Genomic DNA, 21,281 nt, shown 5'->3' on the forward strand with positions numbered 1-21,281 from the left:
TCCAGTGTTGCACGTAACATGAACTTTAGCATTCCATGATCTACGCAATCCTTTGATAACCAACACCGTTAGCGAGTAACCAAGCAGATGCGACTCAACCAGTGGTGTGTTCCCTGCTATGCCTTGTAATTATATGATATGCTAAGTAGATTATGTAAGGTAAGGTTAAGTGAGACTGGGTAATGCTAACTTGGAATTGGGAGATTCGTGAAATGAGGAATCATTTTGGGCAGAATTGTCATATGGAATTTTAATACGAGTTTACTTGAGAGGAATATGTATACAAGTGACCAAGGAAACCATTTACGCACCTTGTCTCTGGTTCATACGCTTAATTTTCTTTTTAATTTTCATAATACTCCACTTGGAATCATTAATCAGACAGCCGCTGAGAACTATACTTACTCGACCCACCTCGACCGTGAGCCAATCATGCCGGCAAATCCAGCTCCTCCTGCCTCTCACGCATGTTACAGGCAAGAGACACGACACACTCGATATATATATAATACACTCCATTTAATTCCTCTCTCCCAAACGGATGGCACGCGTTTCCCTCCACCCCACCCCACCAGATACAAGTGGCAGGTCCTTGCACACTCCATCTCTTCAGCTCCGAACCCTGCAAGTCCTACGTGGCCCTCTGTTTCCTTGGCCCGTATTCAGAAACGCTTTGCTCTCTCACCACGACTATTTTCCAAGGCCAAAGAGATGATGAACCGGGTTGCCAAGAGTGTTCCCCTCGATAATAATGCAGGAATCTTATTTGTCTGTCACTTAGGACCTTAGGACCACTCTAAAAGAACCGTATAGCTTTAACTACATAGAGCCTTTTGAAAATAGTGGAGGTGCGGCGCAGGAGTTTTTCAGAATATGGATCCTTGTCTCCTGCTCGTCCTGCACACAGCCTGCAGAAACACTTGTGACGTGGCCTGCTTAATTAACAGTGAGAGCAGGGATGCAAGAAAAACGAAAGGAAAGGTGGGAAGGGATGAAGGAACCGAGGGAAGAGAAGAGGAACAGATAAGGGGGTGAGGACCAGAAAAGAACACGCGTAGATTTGCAGGAAAGGAAAGGAAAAAGTAAGAACAGAAAGGATGAAAAGAAACGAAGTTAAGTGGCGTAAAGAACAGGAAGGATGTAGGTAAGTGATAAAAACGAGAGAGAGAGAGAGAGAGAGAGAGAGAGAGAGAGAGAGAGAGAGAGAGAGAGAGAGAGAGAGAGAGAGAGAGAGAGAGAGACAGAGAGAGAGACAGAGAGAGAGAGAGAGAGAGAGAGAGAGAGAGAGAGAGAGAGAGAGAGAGAGAGAGAGAGAGAGAGAGAGAGAGAGAGAGAGACAGACAGACAGACAGACAGACAGACAGACAGACAGACAGACAGACAGACAGACAGACAGACAGACAGACAGACAGACAGACAGACAGACAGACAGACAGACAGACAGACAGACAGACAGACAGACAAACAGGCTGACAGACAGGACAGTTCGTTAAAAGCACACACAAAAAAATGAAACAAAATAAAGCAAATAAGAACAACGAAGAAGAAAAGAGAAGAGTGGAGAGGAAAGAGGACAAGGATATCAGAAGCTGAAGAAAATTGAGAGACAGACAGAGAGAGATAGAGATGAGTGAAAAATAAAAAGAAGAGGGAGAGCCAAGGGAACAGGAGAGGAGGTAGTAATGATAGGAAGGAAGAAGAAACAAGCACAAGAGACAGCGAAGGAAAAAGAGGAGAAAAGATAATAAGACAGTAAGGAAAATGGATGAGGAAGAAGGAGGTCATGGAAGCAAGGGTGAAGGAACCGAGAGAGAGAGAGAGAGAGAGAGAGAGAGAGAGAGAGAGAGAGAGAGAGAGAGAGAGAGAGAGAGAGAGAGAGAGAGAGAGAGAGAGAGAGAGAGAGAGAGAGAGAGAGAGAGAGAGAGAGAGAGAGAGAGAGAGAGAGAGATAAACATACGAGTACAAACAAACAAAAGAAAGTTATTTACAGGAAGGAAATGAGAGAGGGTGATCACAAAGGAAGAAGATAAGGAGAAAAGAAGGCGAAGGAAGGGACTAGATAGAACGTGACGAGAGGAGGAATGAAAATAAAAGAGAAGGAGAAAGAAGAGAAAGAAGAGACGGGAGGAAACATTAGAAGAGGAGGAGAAAACAGGATAGGAGAGTGAGAGGTAGGAAAATAAAAACAGAAGGGGTAAAGAAAAGAATACACGAGGAGGGGATGCTGAGGCAAGGGCAGGGGAGGGGAGATAATGGGAGGGGAGGGAAGGGGGCGCTGGGACACGAGCAGGTAAGGTATATAAGATCGCACGGCGGCGGTTCAGGTGCGCCACTCACTCAGCCGAGACGCGAGGTGCTTATAGGCGAGAGTCCTAACGTGTAGGTGTGCGCTCGCTTCATCTGTGCAAGGTTAGTGTGTGTGTGTGTGTGTGTGTGTGTGTGTGTGTGTGTGTGTGTGTGTGTGTGTGTGTGTGTGTGTGTGTGTGTGTGTGTGTGTGTGTGTGTGTGTGTGTGTGTGTGTGTGTGTGTGTGTGTGTGTGTGTGTGTGTGTGTGTGTGTGTGTGTGTGTGTGTGTGTGTGTGTGTGTGTGTGTGTGTGTGTGTGTGTGTGTGTGTGTGTGTGTGTGTGTGTGTGTGTGTGTGTGTGTGGAGGGGAGAGGAGAAGAGGGACGAGAGAGATGTGAAATGTTCGGCGGTAGGAAGAAAAGTATTATTGATAGTAGTGGTGGTGGTAGTAGTAGTAGTAGTACTAGTAGTAGTAGTAGTACTAGTAGTAGTAGTAGTAGTAGCAGTAGTAGTAGTAGTAGTAGCAGTAGTAGTAGTAGTAGTAGTAGTAGTTATTGTTGTTGTTGTTGTTTTTTGTTGCCGTTGTTGTTGTTGTTGTAATTATATAGTAGTAGTAGTAGTAGTAGTAGTAGTAGTAGTAGTAGTAGTAGTAGTAGTAGTAGTAGTAGTAGTAGTAGTAGTAGTAGTAGTAGTAGTAGTAGTAGTAGTAGTAGTAGTAGTAGTAGTAGTAGTAGTAGTAGTAGTAGTAGTAGCAGCAGTAGTAGTAGTAGTGACACCGTAAAATGTATAACGAGATTTTACACACGTTAATACAATGAATAATTAAGCAAGCAACTAGAACCTTAAAAATGAGTTTGAGAGAGAGAGAGAGAGAGAGAGAGAGAGAGAGAGAGAGAGAGAGAGAGAGAGAGAGAGAGAGAGAGAGAGAGAGAGAGAGAGAGAGAGAGAGAGAGAGAGAGAGAGAGAGAATCATATCTCTAATAGCCACTGTAATTAAACCTACGTACTGTACCTCACTTAGACACAACTCACTGATTCGAGATAATCAAAACACATCCCTGGTTCATCATATTACCTTCACCTCGCCTCAGTCACTTCACCAGCCTTGCAATGCCTCATAATCACAGTGTCATATTGGGTCTCACAGGAGCAACAGGAGCATACTTAAGAGGCTCAGGGATACTATTTTGAGGTCCCCGATGAGGTGGGATTTCCATTCCTTCCTTCTACTACGTGGTCCTGTTGCCTAGACGAAGGACAACTGAGATTCTTTCACAGCTCTTGATGATGACGACAGCGATAGGATTAATTGTGGTGTAGGTATAGTAGTAGTAGTAGTAACGATAGTGGTAGTAGTAGTAGTAGTAGTAGTAGTAGTAGTAGTAGTAGTAGTAGTAGTAGTAGTAGTAGTAGTAGTAGTAGTAGTAGAAGTTATGGTTGTTGTTGCTGTTGTTGTTGTGATAGCACAGATGATGACATTAATAATACTAAAGATCACGTAATAAAGCTACAACCAGTCCTGCTTCTCCTAGAATTGGGTAATATACGATTAGATGAGAGTTATGTTGTTAAGCTAGAATAGGCTTATTAGGTATTGGGTAGATAGTTACCTTACCTAACCCAAACATACCGTGAACCAATGCCAAAGTAACTGAGGAAGCTGCAACTACTACAACAATAACGGTAATAATAATAATAATGATGATAATAATAATAATAATAATAATAATAATAATAATAATAATAATAATAATAATAATAATAATAATAATGATGTTCAGACATTTAGACAAGTTGGAGGGGGAGATGGGAGGAAAACAAAACTCCATATACCTGTGTTTTCCCCCCACCTTCCCGTCCAATAATAATAATAACAATAATAATAATAACAGGTACATCCTTTTCCACACAATACCTGCAGCAGCCAAGCTATCTCACTTCCCAGCGCTCCACACCTTCAATTTATGTAATCCCCACTCACCCCCACTTTTCCCACTCACCCTTCCCCTCCCCACTCACCCTACCCAGCCCCCACACGCCTACTCCGCCGTTTCCAGACCCCGCAGCCATCACTTTCCCTGGCATCCCCTCCCTTCCCATCTCCCCAACTGTCATTCTCGTCCCCTCCCTCCCCATCATGTTCCCTCCTGTCCCCTTTACACGTTTACTTATCTATCCGTCTGTTTGCCCATGGTCATATTTACTACCGGGGTGCGTGGCTGGCGTGACCCGCGACTGGTAAATATTTATGCTTTAAACTGCTCGCCAATTTTTGTAAACTGCTCGCCAATTTTTGTGACACATTTTTGCTCTATTGTCTCTTGAATTGTTGTGAAGTCTATAAATGACAAATTAAGCTTCCTGTTTTCACTTATTTATTTATTTATTTATTTATTTATTTATTTATCTATTTTATTTATTTTTTTTTGATAATCACCTTGGGGTTTTCTGACGCATTTTTGCTCTATAGTCTCTTGAATAGTTGTGTAGCTCATGAAAGATAAATTTTACTTCATGTTTTTCTCCCTTTTTTTCATAATCACTTGAAATTTATTCTTTACGTACTTATTTTTGTATTAATCACTTGGATAGTATAAGTGTGCAAAATTAATTGAATAGAGTTTCTTTCTATGCTCGTTTAGTTTTTTTTTTTTTTAACACTTGTACGTCACTCTTGAATAGCTCTGTCGCCTGTTCCCTGTTCTGTTATGTGTCCATACATACATATGTATCTTTTAAAGCGTTCTGATTGCTAAAATACGACCACAGCAGTAAAAGATTTAAACCAGGTAGGAATTCGTCGCTTTTGTCGCATATCTGGAATCGTTAACTTTATATCCAGTTTGAATAATGAGTTAAACTTTTAACTACTCATGAAAGGAAGGTTCTTGTTCATATAGGAAACAGAGTCGCTTCCTGTGAATTCAGTAACTCCTGTGGTGCACTGATACTTAATACACTGAAGGGAAAATACACTCGATCTTGACCACCTTGAGACAGGGACCTGTTTGGACACTCACCGAGAACACAACACTTGCTTCGGGGCCTGAGGGAAATCTGACTCGTGTTTCTCTGTGGTGGATAACTGGAACAGGCTCAGCAGTCACGTTATTACTGCAAATGAATGGCGAGGTTTAAAATATCAGTTAAATTTATGGGTAAGGATGATGGGTGGATGGAGGTATATTTGTTTTATACTACAGGGACTACCATGTTTAGAACCTGGCGGGTTCTAGCAGCTTCCCTCATGTTCTAGTGTTCTTACCTAGCTGGTTATGGACAAAGCATAAGACAGATCAACAGGGCAGTGTGTGCAGTGGGTGCTGGCCAAGGGAAGGCTCTCCTCACACTACAGTAATAAGTGACTTTATAACAGTTCACAAATTTAATTATAAGTGTCACGTGTTGCTGCCATGGAGTGATTCACGAAGCACTTCTGATTCAACTGTAGCAACAACGAATGGAGGACAACGCTTGTGTTTGAGGGATGTTCTGATTAGTCGTATGGGTAGAACAGGAAACTTAACCTCATTCAGTATCATGCCATATGGATACCACAAGAAAATTATACATAATGATATTTTTTTTCTTGTGAAGAGGTAAGATATAAACTTTAGTTACTTGTCCACCAGAATTGTGTATTTATTCTGACTGGTGACTGTTATGAATTGTCAGCAGCAGTAAATGGGTTCAAACACAAACTCACTGACTGGCTTGAGGAGGACCAGCTCAGTTGTCAAATTGGAAACTGTAAAAACAAAGGTGAAGAGCAGAGTGAGAGACTTGATTGCTTGTAAACATGAAAGAAAACTGACGAACCGCGGACAAACAGTTATTATGCTGCTGGTCAAAGAAAATTGAAGACGTGACCTTTCATTGCAGTCCACCTCTCAGTCTTTCTTAGTTCCCTCGAAGAGACGTCCTTTATCGTTCTCGTTTTCCACCACACACACACACACACACACACACACACACACACACACACACACTAGGATGTCGCTCTCTCTACGCGCCCGTGTGAGTGTTGCCTGCTTGACTGAGTGGTGCAATATCCAAATAAGAACGTCATCAAAAGAGTACAAACAATTCAAGGTAGTCCTCTAAATGTTGATGTTATTGGATATACAGGAAGAAACTACAAACATCCTCAGACTTCTTGGACTTCATAAGGTTGCGTAATAACACCTAAGCAATCCAATTTAAAATAAGAGATGTGGGACAGTGAAGGCGAAGGTTCCTATAGTGTCGTGTGTGCCAACAATATACTCGTCGCGTATAATTTTTCTGAGGTAAAAGTACAGCAGAATATTATTTTTGTTCACTGGTGCAAAAATATCCACTTGCCTGACTTCTGAAGAAAAAGAAAAAAAAATCACAAATCTCTGTCCTGGCGGTGGTTACGTAAAGACAACATTCCCTGTAGATCCTGCGGCTGCTGCTGTGGCCTCTCACTGGGGATTCATACAACAGTCTTCCGTAAATCTACATGGAAATCTACATTCAAAATTTCTAAAGATAACACGCGCAGGAAACTCGGTGATCGAATAACAACTAGACTTTTTTTGGCGCATGTAGTCTAACACTGCTTAATAATACAGCTAAAGGTTACTAAAACAAAACAATAAGCGTCAATAGCAGTGAAAGATCATCCAGTAACGAAACACGATTAAATTACATGACGATATTAACATTAAGATCCGACACGACTGGTGCGTTTGCGTCGTGAATATCAGGAAGGCAGAGACGGGAAGGTAGCGGCGAGAAGGAAGCGGCCGGAGGGATAGCGACGGGAAGATAGCGAGGGGAAGGTAGCGACTGGAAGGTAGAGACGGGAAGGTAACGGCGGGAAGGGAGAGACGGGAAGGCAACGGCGGGAAGGTAGCTGCAGGATGATGACGGCAGGAACACAGAGAAACAAAGATAACAACATTCTTCTCTTGTGAGGCGAGGTGTAGCGTTGTGTAAAGGAACCTGGCGGGAGGGAGCGGCGGGAGGGAGCGGGAGGGGGGCAGGGGAGAAGCCATGAGAGTCGCCCTTGGGGTAATTCCATAGAACAATAAGTTTACGATGCAAAAAACTCGCTATTCGTTTTTGTGTAATCTACTTTTTTTATTTTGTTTTGTTTTGTTGAATGTGTGTGTGTGTGTGTGTGTGTGTGTGTGTGTGTGTGTGTGTGTGTGTGTGTGTGTGTCGCACCCTCTCTCTCTCTCTCTCTCTCTCTCTCTCTCTCTCTCTCTCTCTCTCTCTCTCTCTCTCTCTCTCTCTCTCTCTCTCTCTCTCTCTCTCTCTCTCTCTTTCTAGTATTTAAACATAGAATAGCAATTGAAAGGAAAATATTTTACCCAAAGGTCTCTCTCTCTCTCTCTCTCTCTCTCTCTCTCTCTCTCTTGTATTTAAATATAGAAAGGCAATAGAAAAGAAGATATTTTGCCCAAAGGTACTCTCTCTCTCTCTCTCTCTCTCTCTCTCTACGAATATGTTAAAAATACATAGAGTTGTTACAATCCTCTCTATTGTATATCAGAGAGAGAGAGAGAGAGAGAGAGAGAGAGAGAGAGAGAGAGAGAGAGAGAGAGAGAGAGAGAGAGAGAGAGAGAGAGAGAGAGAGAGAGAGAGAGAGAGAGAGAGAGAATAAGGGTGGGGTTTAAAGGTATCGTGGGTAACAGCAACACAGATGACCACTACCCTCCCCCTACCCCCTCCCCCTACCCCCTCCTCCTACCCCTTTCCCCTCTCCCTATCCCTCAGTCTCTCAAGGTCAGGGTAACAAGAACAGAAACCTCCTCCTAGCCGGTTGCCAAGAGCCAGCGAATAGGTAAGTGGTGGAGGACAGGGCGCAGCTTGATTTGGGACGGAGGCTGGGGACGGTGCGAAGCTGGTGGCCAAAGGGCGTGGTGGTGGGGAGACAAAGGTGGGGAGACAAGAAGGGCATATACTAAAGGTTGTGTGGGATTAACAAAGTGGGGAGGGAAATACCAGAGGGGTTATAAATGGTGTGCGTTTATTTTTTCTAGTAGTAGTAGTAGTAGTAGTAGTAGTAGTAGTAGTAGTAGTAGTAGTAGTAGTAGTAGTAGTAGTTGTTGTTGTTGTTGTTGTTGTTGTTGTTGTTGTTGTTGTTGCTGTTGCTGCTGCTGCTGTTGTTGTTGTTGTTGTTGTTGTTGTTGTAGTAGTAGTAGTAGTAGTAGTAGTAGTAGTAGTAGTAGTAGTAGTAGTAGTAGTAGTAGTAGTAGTAGTAGTAGTAGTAGTAGTAGTAGTAGTAGTAGTAGTAGTAGTAAAAGCAGGAGAGGAAGGAGAGAGGAGAAGGGGTAGGAAGAGGAAGAGGAGGAGGAAGAGGAAATGGAGATGGAAGTTGAGGAGGAGGAGGAGGAGGAGGAGGAGGAGGAGGAGGAGGAGGAGGAGGAGGAGGAGGAGGAGGAGGAGGAGGAGGAGGATGAAGATGATTATGATGTGGAGGAGGAAGGATGGGTACGAGGAACAACAACAACAACAATAACAACAACAACAACAACAACAACAATAATAATAACAACAGGAACAAACAAATAATAATAATAATAATAATAATAATAATAATAATAATAATAATAATAATAATAATAATAATAATAATGAGTAAGACAAAGAAAAGGAATAAGAAGACAAGGGCATGGAGGACGAAGACGAGAAGGACGATGACGAGGAGGAGGAGGAGGAAGGATACAAACGGAGTAGGAGGAGGAAGAGTGTGGAATGAAGAGCAGGTTTTCCCAAGGCCGAGGATATAACCAAAGGGGAGGAGCCTCGCTTGTTCCGCTTATGTGTGTGTGTGTGTGTGTGTGTGTGTGTGTGTGTGTGTGTGTGTGTGTGTGTGTGTGTGTGTGTGTGTGTGTGTGTGTGTGTGTGTGTTTGTTTGTGTGTGTGTGTGTGTGTGTGTGTGTGTGTGTGTGTGTGTGTTCTCTGCTTTTTCTCTCTTTTAGATCGGATAGGTAACAAACTTTCCTGAATGCGTCTTCCTTTTTTCCATTATTCCTTTTTAATCTCGAGTCTTGTATTCTTGCTTTACTTTTCCTTATCGCGTCGGTCCCCGTGCTCGCCTCGTGTGCTGCGGCTGGCTGGTAGAGGGCTGTGGTGGTTATTATTAGGCACTTTTTCATTGTAACAGTGGTATTGCGTCTTGGCGTTTGCTCTCTCTCTCTCTCTCTCTCTCTCTCTCTCTCTCTCTCTCTCTCTCTCTCTCTCTCTCTCTCTCTCTCTCTCTCTCCCTTTTGTGGCATTTGCGCTGATTTTTCTCTCGAGTGCTTTATTTCTTATCGTTTTCCGCTTCCATCTCCTCGTCCAGCTCGTTACTATTATGTGTGCTTTCCTTCTTGCTCCAGTTTGATTTTGTGATTGTTATGTTATTACAGTGCATCTCCTACGCACAACTTCCATAATGTCCCTAAGTCTCTAAAACTCAACCTTTGCTTTAAAACGTGATATCTCTCGTTCCTTCCACACCGTGAGCCGCTTAAGCTTCAAACTTGAGGACTTCGATGTAAATAACAGAAAAAAGAACATGTAATTTCCAAGAGTCAAGACCAATACTAAGATACAAAAGAAAACGTGATTTTTCTTAGTGGTACAAATAATTCAGACAAAGCCTTCACGTGAAAAAAGGAATATACTTAATGTTGTGGGTTATACAACAAAAATGCCGTATCCTCGTCTCTTCGTATTACATCACACGCAACCTTTGAGTCGTAGCAGCTTTAATTATATTTTTTTACAGACTATTCATCATTATGACAACTCATAAAAAGAAGTGAAGTAAAAAAAATTAATAAATAACCCACGGACCGTACCTGACCGCCTCGCCACAACTACCAGAACAAGGACGTGATAAAGCCTTGGCTGCGCACTTCACGGCCACCAGCAGCACACACTAACTCCCCGTGATGCATGTAATGGCAAGGGAGGGAAGCATAACAAACCATTTCTAAGCAACGCGGCGTGGCTTGAGGCTGTACAGGTGATGGTGGGGGTAACAGGTGATGGTGGGGGTAACTGGTGATGGTGATGATAATAGTGGTGGCGGGTCTCCGGGTACTATGCGGCGGGAAGGTGAGTGAGTGCGGTTGTGGGCGTGGCTGCTCCGGCGGGCATATTTAGGTTGGGGAAAAACAGGCCTTCGCTACCTGTCGGCTACCAAACACTTCCTCCTCTCCTCACTCGCACTCTGATGCTAAGAGGTGGTGGAGTGGAGCCTGTACAAAATGGTGTAATCTGAACCTTATAACATCCCTCTGACTGCTCTGGCGGGCACACACAGGTTGGGGAAAGACAGACCTTCGCTATCTATCCGCTACCAAGCACTTCCTCCTCACTCCACCCTCATGCTGACTACTAGTGGGGCCTGTCGTGCAAAATGGTGGTCTGAACCTCACAGTATCCCGAGGCACAGCTAAAACAACCACTGATGAATTTCACGGACACAAACGCTCATTAGAACGACTTTATATTCTCCGTGACGCACCACCAGCCTTTTTTCCCAGACTTGATAAGCAATCTCCGGCCATATCTGGAAGGCTTTTAAAGACACCGACGCGACAATGCCTAACAAGCTCCAGGAAATCCTTATAAGGACGTTAAAGACGACAACCTATTTTGAGCGTATCGGCGCTTCTTCCAGTTAGCGACTAAGGTTGAATGAAAAAAACAAATACGGTACAGCTTACATTGATGGATTCCACTTATTGGATGTTTAATGAACGAGGGAAACAGGAAACGAGGCAGCGGATTCTGGTTACAGATGTGAAGAGATAAACTGCCACGTGTAGGCCTGATGGCTGTTATGTTCTTATATTTGATTCACTAGTAATAACCGTGCAGGAAACATACATAGCAGACATAAAGTGAGCGTGAACACGATATAAAGCTACCAGATAAAGTTGGGTAGATTTATGAATGAGCGTGACGGGTATGGGAGTTACGCGTCATTCAGTCCTCGGGCTCATTAAATAATACCGAGGTGATCTGGTCGTCAAGATGTTTGGGCTTCAGACTTTACAAGTGCTCCGTCTGTTGGAATTCAGCTGAGAACCTCGATGATTAGGACTACCAGGACAATGCTATGACTCGATGATTAGGATTATCTGGACAATGCTAGAGAGAGAGAGAGAGAGAGAGAGAGAGAGAGAGAGAGAGAGAGAGAGAGAGAGAGAGAGAGAGAGAGAGAGAGAGAGAGAGAGAGAGAGAGAGAGAGAGAGAGAGAGAGAGAGAGAGAGAGAGAGAGAGAGAGGGCAAGTTGACGTGCAAGATGGTTAATTTGTAGACATGTGCAATACTGAAATATAGTTCTCTCTCTCTCTCTCTCTCTCTCTCTCTCTCTCTCTCTCTCTCTCTCTCTCTCTCTCTCTCTGCGTAAATTCCACATAATGTTTAAAATATCTCAGCGGATATGCACATCGGAAAACAACATGGCAGTGTTTATGGACGCGGAGTGTTGGGCTCATCCCGCTCTTAGTGTGCGATCCTGTTTTTTTTTTTTTTTTTCCCTTCAGATACATCCTGTCGCCGACACTCTGTTGCATCATGTTTTTTTTTTTCTTCTTGTTTTAGTTGATCGAATATTTTAAATCACAACGGTTTCCTTATTTTCTTCAGTTTCTTCCAACTGCATGTCTAAAAATAAAAAAAAATGGATCACCTGAAGATCCGCCACCCCACAGGGATCACCTGAAGATCCGCCACCCCAGACTCTCTCACTTGGTTAGGTGTAAGGTTAGGTTAGGTTAGGTTAGGTTAGCCTAACCTAACCTAACCTAACAACATGAACGCATTAAAAAACTGAGTGGATATAAAAAATGCAGAAAAAAGTTTACTTCATTAAAAGTATGGGGATCACCTGATGATCCGCCATCCCAGATTGTCTCACCTGAAGATCTGCCACCACGAGTGCGGCTGGGGTGGCGGATCTTCAGGTGATCCAAAAAAATTGGATGTTATATTAAGTCAACTTCGGTGTTTACTTAATTTTTTCCGCACTTCCGTGTATATTCCCATGTAATTTCCAGTTTGTATATTTACTTACTTAACAACAGGAATGTAAGGAAGAGCACACACAACTATTAAAGGCACACCCTTACACCCCTCACAAGTTACGACATTCGGTGCAAACCATTCCCTTAATTTACACTCTTGACCCTTTCCTCTCTACACCCTCCCAGCCACTCATTCCCTACCCCCTACCTTGCTCACCCTTTTTTGCTCTACGCCCTAGCAGATACACTCCCTACATTGGTCTTTTCTCTACTCCCTGCTGGACACATTCCTCCCCTTCCCTACAATGCTTATTTCTCTTCTCTACACCCTGCTAGGTTCACTCTTTCCCTACTCCCTATCTCCATCTCACCTCCCTCCTCTCTCCCCTGACAGACGCTGCAATGAAGGAGTTGCTGGCGGTGCTGGTGGTAGTGGTGGCTGTGAGTGGGGCACCTCAGTGTAAGTATACACGAGTTGAGACAGTGATGGAAGGTGTGTGTGTGTGTGTGTGTGTGTGTGTGTGTGTGTGTGTGTGTGTGTGTGTGTGTGTGTGTGTGTGTGTGTGTGTGTGTGTGTGTGTGTGTGTGTGTGTGTGTGTGTGTGTGTGTGTGTGTGTGTGTGTGTGAGGTTAACTTGCAGTCTTACAAGTGATCAAACAACAACAACAAACAACAACAAACAACAACAAACAACAACAGCAATAACAACGAGGACAGCAACAACAACAGTACTACCACCACCACAACCACCACGAACAACAACAACAAAACAACAACAACAACAACAGACAAAAATCTAGGCCTGAACCGACCATCATCGTTCACAACTACGTAACCAACAACATGTCATTATTTTTCTCCTCCCTGCACTTACCCGGACCGTCGCAAATCAACACCGCCAACCACCGTTCGTGCCACTGACCTCCGTGCCTCACCTCGCCTCACCTCACCCGCAGACAACCAAGCTTCCTACTCCCTTGGTCCCCAGAAATATGTGAGAGGCAAGTATGAAAGTATAATTCCATGAAGTGTATGATTAAGTAGCCCATTTAGACCATTTTCCAAAGACCCTTGTCGTGTAGGAAATTGCAGTGCTTATTCAGGAACCAGGAATGATTGTTGCTTGTAGATCGTGAGTGGAAGGGGAGAGGTGTGCTTGATAGTGTGATTCGTTCAAGTCTTCTCTTCCTATATCGTGTTTACGTTTTCTGTTTCCCTCCTTTCTCTTTCTGACATCCCACTTAAGGGTTTTAAGTCTCTCTCTCTCTCTCTCTCTCTCTCTCTCTCTCTCTCTCTCTCTCTCTCTCTCTCTCTCTCTGGAACTCATGGATTTTTCATACCCAAACTTAGTAAGACTGATGTATGAGAACGTTTACCCTTCTTTGAAATTATACACTTTTTTTCTTTCTCTCATCCTCCTGTTCTTGTCTACGTTACATCTTTTTTTATTCATCCTCCTCCTCTTCCTTCTCCTCCACGTTTCTTCCCCTCACTAATACCAGTACAGTATAGCCTTAGTTTAAATTATTAACTTGCAGCACATACATGGACGAGTAGATATTAAAACATCACAGCGCTTATTATAATAGGATCATTATACAACTATAAAAGTATCATAACCACCACCACAACCACCACCACCACCGCCACCATTCAACCCCGTCGACACAGCAGTCATATGCAGTAACACCAATCACTCCCTTTCCCTCCCTGCAGATGAGTATGGGCAGTACCACCCTGTTTCTGGGCCCCCTGTCGGCCCACCCTTCGGCGTACCCTTCGTCCAAGGTAAGGGTAAGGAGGAGGAGGAAGAGGAGGAGGAGAATTATATTAGAAAAGATATAAACAGGCAGCAACAGAAGCCAACGCCTTTGTTAACTTTTTTCTTTTTTTAAGCTTGATTTCACTACGATGCATTTCAATTACTAGCATTAGAGAAAGAACAGCAACCATTAGAGAAAGGACCCATTAGAGAGCGGAGCCATCAGAGAAAGGATCGTAATCATTAGATAAAGGACTGCATAATGTGAAAAGGAGGAGGAGAAGTAAGGAGAAGGAGTAAGGAGAAGATGTAAGGAGAAGGAGAAAAAAAAAAAGAGAAGGAGAGTATTGAACGCAGAATGACAAATTAAAGTCAAGACAAGCCTGCAGACTGTCAGCAATGTTCCGAGACTCAGCGTCAAGGAGTTCATAGTGTGGCGATGCTTAATATAGCCTTTGTACCGGGAACCCTTTCAGTTCGTACAAACATTTACTTACCTTAAAAACAAAATGAATACATAAAATAAAACTGGGGGTGAAGTGTTCGGAGGCGTGGAGAAAAAGGGGACAAGGGACATATTAAACAAACAGACATGTAATGATGGCACACAATGAGTAATGCATAATGAATACATGAAGGTGCTGATGCAGAGGCGAGGCGCGCGTCTTTTATATTTTCGTAGCAATGCAGCTTAAAGGGTAACTTTGTCAACACGCGTGATTATAAAAGCTACAGTTTTCTTCACTCATTTCTTTCTCCACGCCTTCCCACTGTTTTTCTTTTTTTTTTCTTTTTTTTTTTTCAGACGTGAATTTCAAGTTTTTGTCACAGAATTTTGATAACAGCTCAGTAAGTCAAGTTTTCCAGGGATAATACACAGTGCATGACATGTTTGCAAGTAATATTTTAGCAGCGAGATCGGGAAGCGATTTTTAAACCTTTTAATATTCGCAGTGACAAGAATATTGCGAGCCTCATTCACGAACTTTTATTTTTTAATGCACATAATGTTAATCTACATCTTACACATCTTACGAACATAACAATAAACTAACATGAAAATCGCCTTTAATATGGGAGGCTTTGTTCTTGAACCTCACGTGTGTGTGTGTGTGTGTGTGTGTGTGTGTGTGTGTGTGTGTGTGTGTGTGTGTGTGGGCAGCATTGCGTGGGTGTGTGACCTTTGTTGCAACTTTACTTCCCATGGCTTCCAACGACGAAAAAGATGAGATCCAGGGATACCAGAGAGAGAGAGAGAGAGAGAGAGAGAGAGAGAGAGAGAGAGAGAGAGAGAGAGAGAGAAATGCACAAATGACACAGGATGCAGTAATTGGGATAACGGATACTCCTCTTTCTTCTTACTCATATATGTAAAGCACACACACACACACACACACACACACACACACACACACACACACACACACTCACGGGAGGGTAGTACTGCTGGTTTGCATCTTTCTTATTACGGATACATTATTGTCATTATTAGAACAATTGCTCACAGCCATTACTTGTGAGCGATTTCCTAACAGAATGAGGCAGTGGAGTCAAGGTGCTCAGAAGAGTAATGTCACACCGTCCAGAGAATTTAACGTCTAGAAAAGTCAAACAAAAATTCATTTACAAACAAATGGGCTGCTTTATACTAAGACTTCCACAAATTTCGTGAACTGGGGATGTGATAGGTAGTAGAAGTAAATGTCTTGTATTGATTTTTTTTTCTTGTCAGTGATTTTGCGCAACGTGACCAATTCCCGAGACAATTTTTAAGTAAAATTGAAGTCTATAATGTTATGAAAAAAATTCTGCCACAGCGAGATGTGTGTGATTCAGTTACAATGCCGGGACAAGTGAGGAATCAACGTACATAGTATACTGTGATCATGCTCGTGATTACGTGTTAAGTATAATAAGACGGCACATCTCGCACACCACAACCACCGCCACAAACCATTACCACCATTACCAGCACTGGTGACGCGACGCAGTGAGAAGCAGAACACACTTGGAGGTGGCGATCATTATATATATATATATATATATATATATATATATATATATATATATATATATATATATATATATATATATATATATATATATATATATATATATATATATATATATATATATATATATATATATATATATTCCTTTCCCAGCTGTATTTTTCGTCTTTCTCATCCAAACCCCACAGAAACTATTAAATACGTACTTATAATTTTTTTTTTTTTCATATTAATGGGAAAAAGAAACTGAGTCTCGATAATTATCCATTTTTTTCCTTACGAATATAATGATGCAGGCAGTCTTAGAGGCCGGGGCGGAAGCTGCCAACACTGGCTGCAACATAAAGATGAACAATGTTTATAAACTACTGATTATAGCGTCACTTTGTATCCTCCGAACTTTTCTTAAGGCATGTCTGTTGCTTCAAACACTCACTTTGCGGTTTTTGGCAACCTAAGTGGATGGGTAATTCACGGATGTTTCACCCCAACACTTTTTCGCTGAATGGGGATTAGTGGAAATAGGTAAAAATAGTAAAAATGCTTGTGTGTGCGTAGGTGAGTGAAGCGTAGCGTGGAGTGTCAAGTGTCGTGGTACCCGGAAGTCACACTAGGTGACCCGGATGAAGATGTGTCAACACTCCCGTTGCTACAGAGGAGTATTACACCGGAATCTGTCGCATAATGTGGCAAAAGCTCGTAACTGTTTATACGACATTAATACCACGAAACAGTAAAATGTATCGCCTTCCTATATACAAATAAGACTCAAACGGATCATCCACGTGCTGGAACAAACACCTAGGTACCCTTAACAAGAGATTGACTAGTGCGTGTAAAGCTGTGCATGTTTATCAATCAGTACATTATCAGACATTTTTATCAAAGTATCTAAAAATTCTCTTGGACAAGAGATCATGAGTATTTCTTAAAGTTTATTAGATAACTGTCCCTGTGTGGTGCATGGCGGCGACCCATCACTTCCCCGCTGCCTGTTCCGCCTCGCCCATATTTTGCCGCACCGCAAACACACTCCCGCTCCCGTAGCTTCCCTCTTCCTTCAGAGCGAGTAAACACATCAGCAGCTCACCAGGGGGAAGCACTCGCTCAGCTTAAGCTAATGAAAACTGCTCATTGCAAACTCCCCCGGACATGTCCTACAGTTCACCAGGTCCGTCATGCCAACCTGTCTCCCTATCGGTTACGTCCTGGCCACCACAGATAACTGGCATCAGTCACAGCAACCACATTTACTGCACGTCCCATTTTCCTCCTTACACAACGCTATGTCACCTCATTAACTAACTACCAGTACGCCCTCATGAAATATTCAGGCGCCAATCCTACATGACACAGCAAGTAATTAAAAACAATGATACAGCACCTTTTCACGCCGCCGTCATGCTCCTCCAGCCTCCTGCACAGCCTCAGCGTCCTGCCACTCCACCGCCATCTCCTCTTACTACACGAGTGACATAATTGCGATAACACGGCCTTTGATTTACACTGATTAAAAGTACACATACCGCCACCCGCCAGCCTATCTGTTACGATCCCTGCGTGACGTCACTCCTGCTGCCTCCGCCGCGCGCATGCCTCTTGTTTTAAAGGACTGCGCGAGCTCTTCAGTTTTGTGAAATATCCATTATGTTTTTCTCCTCTTAATACGTGCTGGTGTTCGACTACAGCTTGGCGAATATACGAAGACATTTGTTAGTTAATTGAATAGAATTCGAAGTGATATGTATTCAGTTTTTATCATTCCCCTCCTTGAAATCTTGAGGTTCCCCTCTATTTATTTTAAGTCACCTGTGTCCACCAAGAAGACCAATATCCAAGGAAAGAACAGTATTTATTTTCCTTGCTCATATTTCAAAGCATCCCGCATTAGCAATCAGACCAAAGACTTGATGAATATTCAAGTCTTTGCTTCAGTCCAACCCAATCACCTGGGATCACTCGGCGGCATCTGGCAAGTACTGACCCTACTGGCGTGCTGGTGAACTTCAGCTTCGGTGTTTTGTTGTTTAAATGTAAGGATAAGCGTACATTTCAGAAGCGAGCTAGTATAACATAAGGTACTATTGGTGAGAAGAGAAGCAGGGGACGAATGGGATAGGATGATGGATGAAGCTCAAGATAGAAATGCCTAGAGGGGATTATGCTTAGCCCTGTTGGGGTGAATGATGATGATGATGGTGATGATGATGATGGCTATTAGTGGAGCTTTAAACGTATTACTTGCTACAACGTAAGGGGAGATTGTAGCAGCAGGTTTCTCGGCTCCGTACTGTACCTTACTATTCCCACATACACTCACCCTCACTTGAACCATCGTGATTCACAACACTCACTGCCCCCACTCATACCAAAGCCACACTAACACGAATACCTCTCCTCGAAACACTGATATCCACCCCTTCTGCAGGAGGACTTCCCCAGCACGGCAGCGCATCCCTGATCCACCAGCAACCATTCCCGTCACACCAGCAGCAGTTCCCGTCACATCAGCAGCAATTCCCATCACACCAGCAGCAGTTCCCGTCACACCAGCAGCAGTTCCCGTCACACCAGCAACAGTTCCCGTCCCACCAGCAGCAGTTACCTTCTCATCAGAACCAGCAATTCCCATCCCATTCAGGGGGCGCTGACGTGCCCTACATCCCTCTGCCTCCTGACCCCAACCCCCCAAAGCCCTCAGTCACGCCAGGAGTCAACACTCAACTCGGTGGAGGCTTTGATGTGTCCGCCTTTGCGCGCACCAAGGCCGACAAGAAGGTTAGTGTGTGCCAAGCGGAAGTATCTGTTGCAGGTGGTGGTGGTTTTTGGTGTTCGGAGGTGTTTGAATGGTGGGTGTTGTGGTATGTATGCTGGTTGTTGGTGAGGAAGTGGTGGTGGTTGTGGTGTTATGGTTGTTTTGTAGGGGTAGTTGTGGTGGTTGTGGTTGTGGCTGTGGTAATGTATTAGTAGTAGTAGTAGTAGTAGTAGTAGTAGTAGTAGCAGTAGTAGTGATGATAGGTGTGATGATAGAAATATTGTGGTCTAGATTGATCATTATCATTGTGCTAACCATTACTACTACCATTAATATCAATACAACTGTCAGCATTCCACTGCTACATAGGATTTACGTAGTTTTCATCATAATTATCAGCGAAATAAAAAAAAAAAATGCCTGAGTATGGCCCTAAAAAGTACAATTATTCACTTGATTAAACATTTTTTTTCCCGTAGTCCTGCAGTCAACATCGAGAATTTTGCTCATTAAATGCCGTAAAAAGAAAAAAAAATGCATCATGAGCAGAACTTTTCCTGTATTGTAGTTCCTTTAATTAATGTTCTGATGTTAGAAAAAATGGACATTCTTTTTTTTTTTTTACCCTTTCTCAGAGTAATCCAGTGATTTCACAGAGTCGTTATTTAGATAAAAAGTCAGTGGAGTTTACAGGCCTCTTACCTCCTGGCTAGCCCGCAGAGAGGGTACCCAGAAAAAAAGTGTAGTAATGCAATTTAAACGGAGATTAGGTAAAGAAAAACTATCCTACATAACTTTGGGGGAATCTTTTCTAACCATTTTTTCTAATCTTATTAATCATCTCGGTAATGTAGAAGAGCCTTTTTTCCTTTTTTTTTTTTCATATTCGCCCGTAAATATTTGTTCCTTTTTCATAAGGCCCGGAACTCAGAAAAATAGTCAAAACCATTGGGAACCTTAGAAAACCTTAGAAAAAATGGCGTAATATCACAGAGGCCACTAAAATGAAGCGGGGAAAAATAGAGAGGTAAGGAACACTGGAGCGACGCTTACGGAAAGGAACGTGAACTTAATTTTTCGACTTCTTTTTATGCTTATAGATTTCTTGTATTATTTCCATTAGTCAACACAATCATATAGAAAGAAATACTTTAATGGTAATTTTTCTCCGTTTTTTTTCTTTTTTTCAAGGTCTGGCTCTTAAAAAAAAGAAATGTTAAAAAATTTTCTACAATAAACTTTGGTTATAATTTTCAGGATAAGAAGACTGAGAGCAGCTAAGCTTCCTTAAGCCGACCAGCATCAGCGCCTCCCTGCCCCGAGGCCCCGCGCGGTGCTGGGGACTGTTGCTCGCTTCTCACCTCACCCTGAAATTTGTAGCATGATTCTTTCAGCCACGAGTAAAGCCCAAAAATGTTTATGCGACAATTCCTTATCCTAATGGGATTTTCTATAATTTATATATTAATGAAATTTCTGCAGGTTTGGAGCGTGTGTGTACGACTGTCTCACATACACGTTAGCTGTAATCACGTTCAGTGTGATGGAAGCTGGAAACAAATGAACATAACATGGGCCTGTGTTCTGGAAGCTTTTGTGTTTTCAGAAGGACTAGAATAAAAGAACAAAAGAACATAAGAGTACGTGATAATAAAGAAAATAAGTGAAGCTGCAAGAAGCCATCAGGCCTACACGTGGCAGCCCCTGTATATTTTAGAGGACACGAGGTGACTAGTTACGTTTTCGTGAATTTTTTTTTCATTGATCATACATAATTTTTGTAAACTATCAATACAATCATGAAAACGCCCTTGAAAACTGTAAAGCTCCAATAACTTCTAGTAAAGCTTGTTAAAAGTTAGGGGAAAAGAAAACGAAATATTTGAGAATACGGGGCATGGAATTATTTATGTGACAAGAGTCTAGCAACATTACAACGTAGCGTAGGTAGTGCACATGCGCATGCTACTGTTATGTGCTTTAAGTATTGATTAGAGATCCTTGCACATGACTGTCCGAGTCACACTGTTCCCTCCGTACTGGCCTGGTGGGAGACTATGTATCCAGATCCAATTCAACGTAAAGAAAATACAAACTATAAACCCCAAACCAATGCATTATGGGCCGAAATTGTTTCCAAAGACAATACCAAGACACTGCCACTAGTAAATTGGCCACCCTTTTGCAATCTCCCAATATAGTTACCTGCATTTAGGAAAGTATATTGAGCGTTTGTGTGTGTGTGTGTGTGTGTGTGTGTGTGTGTGTGTGTGTGTGTATGTGTGTGTGTGTGTGTGTGTGTGTGTCTGTGTGTGTGTGTATGTTATTGGTCAGACTACTTGGCACGTAAGAAAGCAGCTTGTAAAAAAAAAAATAAATAAATAAATAAAAATGACATTTATTAAGGCGCGGCAACAATAGGGACGCATGCTTGTTGCTTGTGACATTGTAATTCACTGCCTGTAGAAG

At 42.7% G+C, this 21,281-nt stretch overlaps 2 protein-coding genes across 3 annotated transcripts in view; one reads left to right on the top strand and one right to left on the bottom strand.

Moving 5' to 3' along the window:
- Positions 1–17,618, bottom strand: part of LOC135091076 (G-protein coupled receptor GRL101-like) — a 214,069-nt gene extending 196,451 nt beyond the window's left edge. For both annotated transcript variants that reach the window (XM_063988443.1, XM_063988452.1), the window contains exon 1: positions 17,442–17,618. The gene's annotated coding sequence lies outside the window, so the exon portion shown is untranslated. The remainder of the gene's footprint in view (positions 1–17,441) is intronic.
- LOC135091086 (uncharacterized) lies at positions 2,295–20,230 on the top strand. The gene is made up of 6 exons (XM_063988466.1): positions 2,295–2,409; positions 12,678–12,743; positions 13,240–13,284; positions 14,000–14,071; positions 18,486–18,835; positions 20,070–20,230. Exons 2-6 carry the CDS (start codon positions 12,686–12,688, stop codon positions 20,091–20,093), a joined length of 549 nt encoding a protein of 182 aa, XP_063844536.1. The 5' UTR covers positions 2,295–2,409; positions 12,678–12,685; the 3' UTR covers positions 20,094–20,230.
- The last annotated feature ends 1,051 nt before the right edge of the window (positions 20,231–21,281 follow it).

Source organism: Scylla paramamosain, chromosome 3 (assembly GCF_035594125.1).
Source record: "Scylla paramamosain isolate STU-SP2022 chromosome 3, ASM3559412v1, whole genome shotgun sequence".
NCBI lineage: Eukaryota > Metazoa > Arthropoda > Malacostraca > Decapoda > Portunidae > Scylla > Scylla paramamosain.